The 16342-nt window shown below is 39.0% G+C and overlaps 1 protein-coding gene and 1 long non-coding RNA gene across 6 annotated transcripts in view; one reads left to right on the forward strand and one right to left on the reverse strand.

Moving 5' to 3' along the window:
* MDFIC2 (MyoD family inhibitor domain containing 2) overlaps window positions 1–10121 on the forward strand; it is a 93556-nt gene extending 83435 nt beyond the window's left edge. Inside the window, exons 3-4 of the mRNA XM_032458012.1 lie at window positions 1957–2178; window positions 9352–10121. Coding sequence (XP_032313903.1) covers window positions 1957–2178; window positions 9352–9611 — 482 coding nt within the window. The 3' untranslated portion in view covers window positions 9612–10121. The remainder of the gene's footprint in view (window positions 1–1956; window positions 2179–9351) is intronic.
* LOC106729852 overlaps window positions 1–16342 on the reverse strand; it is a 659616-nt gene that overhangs the window by 492234 nt on the left and 151040 nt on the right. Inside the window, exon 1 of one of the 5 annotated variants that reach the window (XR_004311956.1) lies at window positions 11442–11524. The exons of the other annotated variants lie outside the window; for them this stretch is intronic. This is a non-coding gene — a long non-coding RNA (uncharacterized LOC106729852). Of the gene's footprint in view, window positions 1–11441; window positions 11525–16342 lie in introns of those variants that run through there. 5 annotated transcript variants of the gene reach the window in all.

Consider the following 16342-nt stretch of genomic DNA (forward strand, 5'->3'; position numbering starts at 1 on the left):
TATCACTCAATGAATCTCTCTTGGGTTAAAGGAATCTAAGAGTTTCCCAATCTGTCGAGCTAATTCTATCTATTTGATATTACATTAATTGCTATCAACAATAAATGTTTCCCTTAATCCTTATTTCTGCCAGTCCCTTTTAATGTGAACCAAACTGCAACCAAGAGATGTAAAGCTAGTGGCATTAGAGGTAGGGAATAAAAGCAACCAATGTTGAAAGTCAAGGCTGTTTGGAGGCCCAGAAAGAAACAAAAATGGCCTAAGACAATTGTGTGCACCATACTGTCAGTTCCCATGCCAGTTGGGAGCCTTCCTAGAGCAATTTTCTAATGATTAGCTTCTGAAAAATCAGTGATGCACAAATCAGTGGTTTGTCATCTCCTTTCTCCACTCTCAAAAGCAGAAGGGCCCTGAGACAGTGGTTCCCAAACCTGTGTGAATGTTGGAATCACCTGGGGAGCTTCGCAAATCCCTCGGGGATCGTGATTTAATCTCTTGAGGGGTAAGAGGAGCTGCCTGACCTTTAAAAACTTTCAAATCTTTAAAAGATTTTCTAGATGATTCTACTCTGTACACAGGTCTAGGAACCACTGTCCTAGGAAAAATAACCAAGTAGAGGTCTCTTTCTACCCCAAACTGAGAAGTAGCTTCTAAAAGGACAATGAAAATGGACTTGGCAAGAATATTTTTCTTGCACCAAGCTATGTAAGCATGGTAAAATTAAACCAGGTGGCCAGTTGTTCTATTTACGTCAGTCCCTCAAGAGCATTACTGAGTCAGGCTCTGGGCTAGTGACAGGGAAGTAATTCTCCAGAAAACATCTTCACTGTCTCCCAAGAGTGCTGCCAAATCACAAGGACTGTTGCTTGTTTGGTCTTAAGAAGTCCCTGGGAATCAGCCTTGGATGCATGTTTGAGAATACCTTCTGTTAACTCTTCTCTCCATCTTAGTGTCACTTAATTGGTATGGATAAGCTATACACTAACTGCACCACGACCCAGTCTGTTCCCTCTCTAACGTGACTTCAGTGTGCTCCTCTTTATACACTCCTTAATATTGTCCTGCATTGCAAATTTGTTTGATGTTTTGGAAAGCCAGGGACCATGTCTGTCTTAGTCACTGCTGTTTCCCCAGCGCCCAGCTCAGTACGTGTTATAGAAGAGGCCCTCAATTATTATGTAGGAATGAGAGAATGAATATGGGAGTTCTGGAACACACGAAGCCCCTAGACCTTCTCAGCCTTCTCTGTGCCTCTCCAAAAAAGAATCTCAGTCAAGGACTTTGCTGGAGGTTTCTTCCCAGGTGGTTATATGGAAATAAAAGCATGTTCCCAAGAAGCACACCCCCAAAGTTACAGATTATCACCTTAACAGGGACCTAACAAATGGCAAGACAGACTAAAGAGTGGCAACTTAAAGAGTCTTTAAGGGAAGACATAGAAATGAGCTTACAGACTGCTTATGCGTGACCACTTTTCACATACAGGGGAGGAAACTGAACTTTGTAGAAACAAAGAACTAAGACAATTTGACTGTGATCACACACATGACTGAACAGTACTACTGTCTAGCATTTAAGACCCTTTTTCTACCTCTGAGATCCATAAAACATTATGATAATAAGCTGACAACATTCTATGAGATTTTTGTTAATCCCAGTGAATGAGTGTCTTGATTCTCTCCATCCACCACTAAAACAACCACTGTAGAAAAAAGTGTTACCAACTACTGTGAAAGGTGAAACTTGCAATGTGGGTAAAATCCTATAATGATTGCACTCTTTTATTCTCCCATATATTTCCAAAAAAATTCTGTTCAATAATGCTTTATTCTTTTAAATAAGATTCTAATCTTATAAAAGTCTAGAAAGTGTAATTTTCTGCAAAGATCCATTCTTGGATCACTAGGTCATGTCAACTATAGCCAGTCTGTGTATGTGTTTTCTTTTCTCATCTAGATACGCAACTCACAAACGAAAAGCAGGCAGATGAGAAAGCCATTAATGCTATCGTTATAAATTCAGTATCCGAATTCAGTATCACAGATGGACCAGCCAAGGAAACCCCCAGTGAGAAAAAACTGTCAGAATCCAGCACATCACTGTCCTCCCTTGAAGAATGCCAAACGAAATTTTCCTACCTCCAAACTGATGCTTCAGTTCATCCAAGAGACACTGATGGTATGTTTTTCACAATCAACCCGTCTCTAAATAAAACTCCCCAACCCCCAGCCCCTCGAAAATCATCACATATACTGTTAGGGGTAAAAAAAAGGTCTTTATGAATATTAAACAGGAAGACTTAGATCTGAAAACTCTGGTGAGTGACACATGTCAAGGTCACCTTGCAAGTAGGAGATGCTTGGCAGGTTGTTTGCACTCAAAGCTGGGAGTCTGAGGCCAAATGTTTTAAATAGCTGGAGTGAGGTATAATTATTCTTGCTATAGAGCTATGAAGTAGACTAAAAAAATGGTCAATTTTTTTTCTCTTCTTGGATCTGGGACTACTCAACCCATGGCTCTAGGCTGAGAGAAAAAAAAAAACAGTAAAATAGCTTTGAAAGCTGGAAATACATAAATACAGACCGTATAAAATATAAGGACGGTTACATCAGCAGCCTGTGAAAAAGATTTGGTTCCTCTAGGTAACATTTCCTCCTAGGCATTCAAATCAGGGCAAACCTACACCAAACCATCCCTAGATATGACATAAAAGACATGTTCTATCTGCAAAACGAATTTCAAATTAAGTTGCTGCTAAATGATCAACACAGTCAAGTTCAGAGTCACCAAGACACACGGAATTCTACTCAGGTTAACTTCGGAGACATAAACCGTTCAAGAGATTGGTAATATTCCATACTGACATTTGTATTTAAAGAAAGCTTGAAGTTTCTCAAAGGAAAACATCAAAAAGTATAGTTTCTGGTCTATATTTACATGCATATTATACTTTTTTTGAAAATAAGACCAAAACATGAAATGAACTTTGTGTAACAGGAAATATGAAATCACATCAGTTTAATTCCTGGCTCTGAAATTTATTAACTCTATAAAACTGGATACTTTTTTCTTCTTTACCATCCCTTAATCTCAGTCTCTCATTTATATAATAGAGCTAGTAATACACCACAGGATGTTCTAAGAGCAAATGAAATAACATGGGTAAAGCATTCAGTACAGAACCTGTCATGTAAAAGATACTCAATTTTTGCGTTTATGATTATTACAGTTTTAATAAATGAGAAATATTTTTAACACATGTTACATATGATCTTGTGCAAATGATGCAATGGATGCTTTAGACCAGAAGCTACAGACACAACTACCTGCAGCTGCCAGGAGATAATGTGAATGATGAAGTAAACTGGAGTTGAACAATAGGGATTGGTGACGACCATGACAAGGTGAAGAGCACTGCCTCTACTCAGAACCAGTGAATTGTTACTGAAAGGAAACTCAGGCTCAGAGTTGCCAGGTCTAGATTGCTACGTGAAATCTCTCAAACTTCTAAGCATTGGCAGTATTTTATTTCTTTTCTGAAGTCCCAGACACTCCCCAAAATACACAGCCTTTGGCCAACTCTGGCCTGTAGATTGCTAGGTTATGACCTTGAATCCAAGATGATGCCCAAATTCCTTGTTCTGATAGAGTTTGATGCCAATCAAGAAAACAGGACAGGAGAGTTCTCTGCATTTTGACAGTGGAGTATTTAGTATTTTATTAGATTGTATCAGGGATGCATGGATCTTACCTGTAACTGGTCTTGGTTGCAATGATCGTGAAACTAGGAATTACCATTATATGTATCCACATGGTACAACCCGGTGCCCCTCTAGAACCACTCTGATTTGTCTTATCAGGTATCTTGGCAGAATCTGAGGGGCCAATGCAGCTAGCATGATACTTGAACTCCTGTATTTCCAGGCAAGACCAAAACAACTATCCCATTAAAATGGTAGCCTACACTTAGGAGCCTCATGCAGGAAAAGAACCAACTACTTTGTCTTCAAAAGAGCAAAGGAGAGTCATGAAGACAACTGAATTAGATTGTTTCCTTAAGGCCTGGACTGAGGCCACTATGACCCAGGAAATTCCAGTATAAAGCTGACAGCATAGGTAACAGCCCATCCTTCATTGCCCACATTCTAAAAAAATCCCCCAACTGAGGTAAAAGCTTTTATAAGCTGGTTAAAAGGGAGCGTGAAACACCCAGACTAAGGCCCACAAATAGTGCTAAGAACATCTCATTGTCCTAGAGAGCAAACATCAAGGAAATAAAGAGTTAAGTCAGATTCACTTCATTTTAGGAAAATTTTGATAGTAATTAATATAAGGGTGCAGAAATTGAGAGCTGGGGTCATTGTTCGTACTGAGATAAATACAGAAGTATCTTTCAGGAACAGCAGGGGAAACAGAAGGGAAAAGAGAGGATTGCATCAACTTTCATGTAGTTTGTGGTTAATTTATTTTCAAATATATAAATGAGTGCATAGGAATGGATGCTTAATTGCTAATATCTATTATTTATATACATTGCCCCACTTAAAACAGGATGGAGAAGTCTCACACATGCAGATTTTGTAAAATGTGTTACATCCATTAGCACAGTTCATGGTGTGTGCTCTGATGGGAATTTAAAAGCATCTTTACTGCACATCACACACTATGTGCTGTGACATTACTTTATTATTAAACTGTGGCTCATGATGTGTGGTCCCTTTCCTGAAAAAAATGGAAAAGATCCAGAGCACTGTGTCTCTGCTTCTGCTTCTACGTTCTGATTGCAAAAGCATCCCTGTGGATGGTAAAGCCAGGGATACACATGATAGGAGAAAATAGTCTCCTTAAAAAGAACTCTGAGAACATGCCTAATTGATGTATAATTTTGAATTTGAGACGTCTCATCCAGGTGGATGAGGAAAATCATAAATACAAGATACCTCAAAAGAATAGTCTTAATTACACCATGGACTACTGAATAAAATGATTACATTTTCTACACTGTAAATTTCATACAATTAAATGCAATAATGTCACCTTATAAAATGTTTCAATTTTATAATTATTTCAGTTCATTTGCTCAGAAAAAAACACAAGCACAAATTTACTAAGTATCACCCAAATCTAGTCATTCTAGTTCTAAAGAAGTGACTTGAATGTTAGTTGTGCTTGTCTGAACTCAAATAGATCTTGACATATTTAAGTAGCTATTAAAATGGATAACATAAGGGATGATACCCCAGCTAGAGAAAGGCATTCAGTCACACTTTATTTATTCTCATTGTGCATTACAGACTTTTTTTTTTAAAGAACTTAATGTTGGGGGAGTGGGAATCAAATTTTATACTTTTTGGCCAAAAATTTTCAGTAAATCAGTTTGGGCACAGTGTCATAAATCTTTTCTCACTATTATGCCAAATTCTCAGTAATAGCACATTAATCATTAATGTATCAAAATCCTGGGTTGGGCCAGGTTCATCTTGCCTTTTTTTCTTACTTTGTTTTTTGGGGAAGAGGAAGGGAGAGTGTTGTTTATCTGGGGTCACTTCTGGAAGAACCATACTCTTGCCAGTTTGGATAATAGTTCCCCAAAAAGCAGGCGTTATGGTTATGGAGTTGGGGAATGCAACAGGGACTACAGCAGGCAACTACAACTACCTCTTGTCCCTCCCTCCTCCCAGTCCCAGGCATCACAGTGGGAAGAACATCAAAAGCTGGGAGGGCAAACTCAGGGATTACAGGACCATGAACGTGAGGCTGACCTCAAGTACATTCCTGGAAACTCCTTTGCACTGTTACCTTTTCCACTATAATTAAACATAATCTTTTGTAATGAAGCAGAGTCTCCCTCCTTCTCCCCTGGCTTCTTTTTTGGTACAGTTGATTTACAGTATTATGATAGCTTCAGGTGTACAGCATACTGATTCAGTATGTTTGCAGATTATATTCCATCATAGGTTATTACAAGACTGGGTATAATTCCTGATGCTGCACAGTATTTCCTTGCTGCTTATCTACTTTACATGTAGTAGTTTGGATCTGTAAATCCCATACCACTAGTGCCCCCCTCCCCACATTCCCCCTCCCCTTTGGTAACTACATTAAAAAGATGTGGTATACACATACAATGGAATATTACTCAGCCATAAAAAAGAATGAAATACTGCCATTTGCAACAATGTGGATAGACCTAGAGAATATTACACTTAATGAAATAAGTCAGAAAGAGAAAGACAAAGACTATACGATACCACTTATACATGGAATCTAAAAAATAATGAATGTATATACAAAACAGAAATACATTCTTCCTCTTAATTAGCCAATCTCCAGTTGTACATTAGCATCTCTGGGGCTTAGTCCTTCAGGGTCTTAAGGGTATTACTTAGCACATTACACTTAGCCTTTTGCCTGCATGTTCAGGAGCCATTCACAAGAGAAAACTAGAGAAGAGACAGGTTTGCAGAACCCAAGAAAAAGGGAATGATGCAATTTGACCTTCATGAGTGTGAGATGCTTTAAAGACACTGGGAGCGATGGGAAGCTGGCAGCTGGATGTATGGCACACTCTTCTGGATGGGCCAAGAGCAGTGCTAGTCAAGCGCTCTGACACTAATGCAAAGTTTATTAAACATTAAAGTCCCAGGTAATACCACAGGCAAAGGAAAACACATCCGTTTGGGAGAATGGAAAGTCCAACTCTCTTTTCAAACAGTTGCAGATTTCCCCCTGAACTGCTTCTGTCACTGCTGTGCAAATAAAAACTGGCCATATGCAAAACAGTTTTGCCTGCTTGTGTAGAATTATTTAATATGTCTTTCAGGAAAAGTGTGGAACACACTTGAAAGTGGGGGGGGGAAATCTGTTTTCAATTCATTAATGTTGCCATGTTTTTCTGGGCAACAGGCTCTGCCTTTTATAACCAAATAAAAAGGACTGACTTATAAACAGGGAAAAAAAACAGGCTCTATTCTCGAGTGCAAAATAGAGAGATGGAGGGAAAGAAATGCCAACTTGACCAAAGAGTTAGGCCAAAATGTATTTTTTTTATAAATAAAATCTATGGCATACATCAGAAGCAGAGAACTGTAGAGTCTGCTAACTTGAGAAGACATTGGCAGGAGGCACTGAATCAAACAGCTAGACACCCCCAGGAAATTATAAAGCCATTTTTCAAACAGGTTTTCACACTCTGATAGGAAATACCAACCCCCACCCTTACAGGACACTCTGCACCCAACCTGACTGACTTCCAAGCCAAACTTTCAGTCTCACACCTACAAAGGACCGGATCTAACAGGAAAATCATTTTTATATGGTCAGAGGGCTGAGTAAGCCTCTGACTCTCCAGCCTGAGAGATCAGGGAGCATGTGCTTGGAATATTTTCTCCTGAGAACCTTTTCTTTCCCAAGGGCGGCTAGAGCAGCAGTCTTGGCATTGAAGAAACTTGATGAGGCTTTATGCCTGTGATCTTTGACCACCAACGTGCCCTCCCTCAGAAATGCATATGCAAAATAGAGTCTATGGACTGTACTAACTCACTCCCCAATTTCTGTGGGTGGTTTGTAGGGACCTAGGAGATATGGATGAGTTGGCCACATGCTACAAGTTGGCTCTGAATGAATAAAAACACAGCCGGTCTGGCAGAGAGATGAGTACATACACCACAGAGGTATTTAGGAATATGCCACCTAAGCTATAAACACTGAGTAATGGCCACAGCATCTGCAACAATACATGTCAATTAAAGTGGCCATAAGAGTCATGGCGTGGTTCTTTTCCACCATCTTATTGGGAAGAAAATAAGGAAGGGTGAGAGGCAAAGACGGAGGGGAGGTGGGAGAGACCAAGAAGTGAAGGCAGATTTCTGTTGACCTAGATGCAGAACTCATTTTAGATCTTTATGTAAGTTTTTTAAAGGAATTAGAATGGTTTTATTTGTTCCCTTTCAGAGCAAGTTTCCATGTTCTCCCTTCTCTTGTAGATTAAGAAGTATATGAACAGTAAAAGAAAAAGTTTTCCGGAAAGCATAGTTAGAAGTAAATGAATGGGGATCTAAGGACACTTAGAACCTTGTGGCAGGTGACTGAGAGAGCAAAATCTCTCCTGCAGGGTTGTACAGTCTCAGTTGACTGAAGTCTGAAAACCAAAGGTTATTAACATTCTCAATGGGAGAAAAAAAACAGAAAGTCTAACTTTAATCAATTGATAAGCCCATCAGGAGGGGTGAATTTTCCTCCAATTCATGCTAGAATGTTACCTTCAACCATCAACAGTCTTAATGATACTGATTCTAACTAACTGGATGATACATCACATGAACGCTTACCTACCCCTTTACAAAACCCTCACATGTTTTTGAGACTTTCTGAACAAATTCATTTGAAAGGGCAAGAAAGAAAAGAAAAAAGAAAAGAAAGAGAGAGAGAAAGAAAGAAAGAAAAGAGAAAAATAAAGAAAAAAGAAACGTTAGAATTTAACAAGAGAACTGCTACATCTTTTAATTCCCTTTATGGAAACAAAAAATACAATAATCCATAACCCATCACAGCTGCTTGGCTAGCATTACCAATTACCTTTAGAGATACTTTTCAGATTTTCACAAGTTGGCATAGAAAATTTTTAAACCAATTTTCTTAAAGAGAATTGATAAGCTTTATTCCTTTTAGGCACATGATGATGTATTTCACTTAACTTGATATAAAATTAAGGCTTTACATAACTGAAGGAAGAAGGAGACAAGGATTAAAAATAAAATACAACCCCAAACAACTATGATTATTTTAAAAATCCTTTATGTGTGTTAGGTTTTGATATGTGCTTTTCCTTCATATTTGAATACGGGTGTGGCAGATTCACTGGAATTCACATCAAACAAATAAGAAAGTCTTGTAGCGAAGCAAGAAATTTGTATGATCTCTCCTTGTCCCCAAATCCAACTGCTCCCCCCTAACCCCGAAAGCTCCTTGCATTTGGGGAGAATCTACTGTTTTTCAGACAACTGCAAGGTTTCCAAATAGGTAGGTAACTGTATGGCTTCCCAGCACCTCTGCAGGTAAAGTAAATAAAGGAGTTTAGAAAAGTGACAGCACTTCAAATAACCAGATTATGTGGAATCAACAGGAAATGCTCAGAAAGTTAATAAAGCAATTACTTAAGTGGAGTGAGTGCTGGATGAGGAGGGTGGCAGAGGGCGGAGCTTGAGATAATCACGGTGGCCATTACCCCTGATATGGATAAATAATTTAGAGTTGGTGAAACAGTTATCAAGCACATCACTGCACATGCCAGCCCTTCATAGACATTCCCATAGGTGTCACTTTAAACTGTCTTTCTTTTTCTTTAAACAGAGGAGTGTGCCTCCCTCATCCTCACCTGTCTGTTTTGCCAGTTTTTGGATTGTCTCCTGATGCTCCCAGATACGTGTGAAACTGTGTGTACCAACTTGTGCTGCCCCTCTCACAGGTACCACCACACCTCGGATGAAAGCCACTCCCGGAATGACTGTAACTGCAACTGTGACATGGACTGCAGCCTTTTTGAATCTTGCCATGAGACCAGCGAGTGTCTGGAGCTGGCCATGGAGATTTCAGAAATCTGTTACCGCTAGCGCCACAAAGTAACCACATTCCAGCAGCCCCTTTGGCCCCGAGGGGAACGTTCCATTAGAGTAAGACTGTGAATTTCATGTGCTGAAATGTAAGGACTGTACACACTTCTTGGATGCTATAGACCATTTTATTCTGCACCTGTCTGGGAAAGCTAGTATTACCAACTCAATGGTCTTATTCCAAATTTCCCAACTGCATGGCTCGCTGAAAAGTAAGATCTTGATCACATGTGATGAACAAATCTTAAATACCTCTTAAATGCCATAGGTACAAGATGTTTCTGGACTATAAAATAGCATGTGAAACCATTCTGTTACTGCATTCACTGGCTTGCATCGTGGATTCAAGTTCATTCACAAATTCAGGACAAATTAGTGCATTCTGTTAGAACTGACATACATTAGCTCGTCTTTCTAATGGATTCATGCATAAACATTATGCATTGTTGGTTATTATTAATAATGCATTGTGTAACATCATTTTGTAATTAAAAATTTATTTATACAGTCTCTTAAAATTCACTTATATGTACAGTTTCAGTAGGAAAGGGAATTAAATGAATTAGAAACCATGTTCCTGTAATTACAACAGATGTCTCTAAGACATCTCCAGTGAATTCTGAATATGCTGTACTTTGAGAGAGTACTGTAATTCTAGACCATATTATTATATGTCTATGACTATGTCATAACAGGTGATGCATATTCTTAATTTGTTTCAGAAAGGCTTTTCTTTATTCTAATAAGCATAAACGGGAATTATGTGCAGGTTTCAAGAAAATGACCCCAGATAATCAATTCCTCATTTTCCTCATTTCTGTTTGTCAGGTACAATAAGCAGCAGGATATTAAAACAGAATCATTTCATTTTACTAAACTATCATTTGTGTAGGCACCCAAAAGAAATACATGAGCAGATATTTATTCAACACTAAGTTTCCTAATACAGCATGTGCTTCAGATACCCTATTTTTTTCCTTTTTCTGACAATTCAAGTAATTCATAATTATGTTGAGCACTTCCTCATACTTAATAAAAAAAATTTTAAGATATGATATAAACTTGGAGAGTGACTTTCAACTCAAACAAATGAGAAAAACAATTTGTGGGGAAAACACATCTCAGTTGAAGTTACCTAGTTACCTTGGAATCTTTACTTTCGTAGGCATGGCACTGTTTACTAATGTGTGCTTAAATTTTCCCATGGAGATACCTCACTATATTCATTGAATATAAAAAAGCATAATATATCAATAATCAAACAAAGAACACAGAAGTGAAATGGAAAGTCAACGGAACTTTTTAAAGATCTAGGCAAACAACAACAACGAATTCTAAAATACCTGTGTTTGCCTGACTTAGATTAATTCTGGGCAAAAGCAACATTAGCTTTGTTTCTGTAGTAAACTAGCACATTTTTCTACTCTGCAATAACTTCCTCAAAACACTGAAAACTATTCATCTTCTGAAAATACTTTTAAGCTGCCCATAAAAAGGCAGTGAACTGCTCCTGTCTTGTTCCTGAGAGTACAGCGCATCCATGGTGAATGTGGGCTTCATTCTTGTTTGACTATCACATTATCCACAAAGCACAGAGCACATCAGCACCGCATCCTCCCAATCCCCACCACCACTGCCAAACTCCTTATGAAATACTGCAGTCTCTCTGCTTTTCAGAAGCTCAGGGACAACGCTACACTCAATGCACAGAAGTTGCAGATCTCTGAGGGGGGAAAAAAGTAAATTCTAAGGAAAGGGACCTAGAGCTGCTCTTATCCAATGTTTTCATTTTTCAACAGAGAAAACAGAAGCTCCTCAGAACTGACTTACCCAAGACCATGCAGTGAGTTAACGGCAGTGTCAGGAACTCTAACTGGTGGTCCAATTTTCTAAGTACCCTGCACCACTCCAGGATTCTCCACTTCTTAGTCCAGCTGGTACACAGTGGTACAGCTGTTCCAATTGTTCAAATATTAAAATGCTCCCAGACTGGCTCATAAACAGTTGCTACTGTGAACCTCCTTAGAGCTTTCCCCATACTGCCTGCTCCCTGGCCCCTCTCCAAGTATCCCCACCTACCTCCCCCTGGTCCAGTCACTCAAGGAAGAACACCTGGACCTGTAGGGGGTCTCTGGGATTTTGGCCCAAAAATAACATACCTGGTGCCACTGATAAGACCAGGCCATATCACTGTTAAATAAATGATGTTGACCATCATCCCTTTATCCTTTCTAGTCTACATACCCTCAAATTGGGCAAAGATTATGCATTTCAAATGTGAATGGAACGCTTGTCAATTAGAGACCTAACAATTGTCAGGTCTTATTTTAGATTGTGGTCAGAACACTACAAGAGCATTCTGTGGCCTCTCTTTCCATGGTTTGTTAACTTGTTCCTCACTTTCAGAATTCATCATGTTACAACAGGAAGGATTGGTTATACAAAGTGCGAAATCTCTTTCCTTTATAACCAATAATAAAACATCACCCTTTTCGCAAACATGAACGGCTCTTTCCACTGAATTCTTACACAATAAAACATACCTAGCTGGCACAATGCAATTGCAGAGGTAAGACAGATGAAAAAAGGAATGTGGTTATTGATTAAATACAAATATCAGAATCTGAGAAGGCTCAGATTTTTTTCTGCAGTGAAGAAGGTCTGAGATTACAAAAAAAGATAATGTTTTTCTTTAAGGTTGGCTTCTTAGGGAAAAGAGTATTCTGATTTAAGGAAGCACATTAGATAAGAGAGATGTGAGAACATACAACCTTCACAGGGAATCCAGAACAGGGATTTTCCCACAGCTATATAACCAGATAAGTACATTGTCTTTGCTTTGCTCAATGGATTTTTATAAAATCACTGCTTCTCTAAAAGCCTACAAAATATGGAAAGCCATGAAGAAACGAAGTTACATTTCACTTGCTAATGAAAATTTCCCACTACATAAGCTGATAGGCCTACAAAATTAATTATCAATGCTGGACAAAGTTAATAAAGCAAAAGTCACTTCAGTTTTTTTCCAAGGGAGCAACACAAGATATTCATTCAAGGGAAATTTACAAATAGGAAACAATCACATGAAGGCATATCAGCATTTTTTCAAGGATACATGTGTAGATGGAAGTGTCTGAAGGACAGAATTCACTATCCAATGCCTCCAAATTTCTCCCTCTACAAAATGGAGCAAAAGAATAAAACATACACTTAAGTAAGGTAGTTTAACTAGAGGAATTTTGCCTATCAAATGCTAAATTCACCCAGGCTACACAAATTGATAACCTGTGATAAAATTATAAAATTTACATACTTGGTTTAATAGTGTGTTGGGTATTCTTTGAAAAAGATATCTGAGTTTAAACCGAAACAGTTGCCATATATAGCCAGACTCATGTGAGCTGTTTAGAAAGAAAGAGTACAAAATAATTTTCTGGGGATCACAATCAACACTGGACTAAAATTATATTATTGGGCTCCTGTACACGGATCTAGACAGGTCCTAACATTACCAGGAAGGAGTCCAGAATGTGGGGAACTGTGAGGAATGGAGGTAAAAGCAAGACCTACATGAGGATATGGACGGAAGTGCCGCCTTCTGGTCTACCATCCTGATATGCTGCCCAGTCCTGCTTGTGCCACTATCTCTGAAGCAGTGATTCTCAATGAGGGGTGATTAGGCAATTGTTCAGCAATGTGTCTGGAGACGGTTTGGTTGTCACAACATAAGGAAAAAGGATGCTACTTATATTCAGTGAGAAGGAGCTAGGAACGTTATTAAATATCCTACAACACAACGGACAACCTCCCAAAACAAAGAAACAGCTCTGAAAGCCTTTCTATCAGCCTCAAAGAACCATCACCAAACTGACCTTGAAAAACTGTTGGAGAGGGATTGCCAGATAAAAAAGGGATGCCCAGTTAACTTTAAATTTCAGATAAATAACAAGCAATATTTTAGTATAAGCATGTCCCAAATATTGCATGTGACATACTTATATTATGAAATGATTCCTCACTTATTTGAAATTCAAATTTAGCTGCTTGTCCTATATTTCTATTTGCTAAGTCTAGCAGCCCTAGTTCAGAAGACTCCACAATTTGAAAAGGGATCCCGGGAAGTGCTGATCCCTCAGCTCCCTCCCTTCCTCCAAGAGGGGAGACTGTTGATCTCTTTGCTCAGAAGCCAGGACATTCATTGGGCCACGTTTTACAAGGAGGTTAATTTAGGTTGTAGGAACCTGGCTTAAAGATCAGATCCAAAGCAGGACAGTCATTTTCCCTCCTGCCTGAGGCTGATGCTGGACCTACAGTCTTGGACTAAGCTGGTCATCCCTCGTTTTCTCAGCCTTACGTCTCTGTTGGCAAGTAAAGAAGCACTTTAGTCAAGGCCATCTCGATTAAAGACATAGCAAGCAGAGGTCTTCACTTAAGCCTTGATATCTAAACCATATTTTCTGATTCAGTCTTGGCTAGAAAGACCTGTCTTGATAGGTGCATGTCTCACTAGAAAGGAAGTATGTTCCCCTTCTAGCTATTTCCCTGTCCATATAGCTCCCTCTGCCAAAATTCTATAGGAGAAAAGAGGAATATCAGGGTGAGACTGAGGCATTTCTTGAACCTGGACTGCAACACCATGTGCTAACACCTGAACTGCACCATGCACTCTTAGCATACAGTTAGGAGCAGACCAGAGAGCCTCAAAGTGTTCCCTTTACTACATTATTCTTATTTATTTTACAGATGAGAAAAAATATAAAATAGAAAATATTTAAGTGCTTTATATACATTATCACAATTCTCTAAATATTCCTTAAAACAGGCTCTATTAGCACCCCCATTTTCCCAGGGGAAATAAAGATATAAAGAAATTAAGTAACTTGTCCAATGTCACCCATCAAATAAGTAATTGTCATAAGGCTTGAACCCAGGTCTGGGCATATCAAAGCCCATACTTTTAATCACTAAGCCTAAAAGTTATACATAAGAAAAATGAGCGAATCAAGATAAAGTTCAAGTGTTCACTTCTAAAGCAAAAGCAGTCAGAAAAATATAATGACTAAATTCAAAAAAACTCATTTGCTGATAGTAAATGTTTTCAAAGTTGTTATTCTATGCAATGATGAGAATTTGGAACATCTTCAAAATGCTTTTAAGAAATGTACCCAATAAGTAATACATGCAAAGTGAACGTATTGCAATTTAATTTTTACGTCAGTAGCTTTGCCCCATTCATTTATGGTTACAAAGGCTTACATTATAGTGCTCCATTTTAGCAAAGCAACTTTGATCTCTGCCTCAAGAGCCCATCCTGCACACAGAACCCAGGCCAGCCCCTCATCAGGATTCCAAGAGAGCCTTGATTGTTTTTAATCAGTCAACAACACTACGGTCAACCAAATACATTCTGATACTTAGACCTTTTATCTCAAAAGCTATGCAGAAACCAAGGTCACGATAACCTCTTTTATGGCTTATTGCTCCTCAAATGTACTTAGAGTGAATTTACAAAGCCACAAAATTATTTTGTGGATTCAGAGCTTTCACTAGGTTCAGCACTCTCCGACATCCTCTTTGTTTCCTCTTTCAGCACTTTCTGCCAAAGGGGTTTCACTGAACATCAAGTTCCCGTAAATTTTTTTTTAAAAAATAAAATAAGTATATTGAACAAGATTCTCCCAGCAGCTAAGCTACCCATCACTTGTAATTTAGGCTCTTCAGAAAGCTGCATTAACATTTCAAAACATCGCTGTACAGCTTTGCAATGTGAGGGGCAGGTCCCTGTGATGGGAGAGGAAGGCAAGAAGGTAGGATGGTCCAACGCCATCACTCTGCCATTGTTACAATCAAGTAACTGCTGATGTGGGCACGGCAGCACAGCACCCAGCTCAGAGGGCAAGTTTGGGGAACTGGCCCTGGAAGAGGAAATAAAGATAGGGCTCTGAAGGATGCAGAGCAGCCTCAACAGATCCACAAGCCTCATGAAGTTCCCTCCTAGCTCACTTTTTGGATGACTCTCATTCTAAGCAATAATAGGCATAAATTCATAGTCTCGATCTACTAGTAACACTTTTACAATAATGTATTAGCCGTGCATTAGAAATAATTTTGAGAATGAAAGTGTCTGTAAAGCACCAAAAGCCACCCTGCATGCTACCAGTAGTACTGGTACAAAGATATCAGGAAACCATAGATGCAATAAAGGCAAGAATGAGACAAACTAGGTGACCAGTTGGGAGGTGACTGTCCCATTCCAGGTAAGACTTAGAAGAGGCCTGGACTAAGGGGTTGGTTGTGAAGTGAGTGGCTATGGGGAAAGAGGAAGAGGCAGGTTTCATATCTAGAAAGGGCCTTGAAAATTAGTTTGCGACTGACTTAGGAGCAAATGAAAAGCCACTGCAGAATGGCAGGGAATTATATGATTAAAGTGGTGTGACAGGAAGCCAAACCATGCTGCTGTGTACAGGACAAATTAAAGCATGGAGGGACTGGAGACTAACAAAGGAGCAACTGCAACAAGGGATGGGGTGATGAAGGCCTGAAATAGGATGGTGACAGGAAAGACAAAAGGAAAGAGATGGATGGGAAAGAAATTAGAAAAGGACCATTAGTCCCTTCTCAAACTCTTCTTATTTTAAGACTCAAATATTCCCTACTGTCTATCACGTATATGAGTCATGAAGCCATTATTTTCATTAGGGAAGAAACGGGTTGGGGAGGGGAGAGTTTTA

The sequence above is a fragment of the Camelus ferus genome, chromosome 17, assembly GCF_009834535.1.
Source record: "Camelus ferus isolate YT-003-E chromosome 17, BCGSAC_Cfer_1.0, whole genome shotgun sequence".
Taxonomy (NCBI): Eukaryota; Metazoa; Chordata; class Mammalia; order Artiodactyla; family Camelidae; genus Camelus; species Camelus ferus.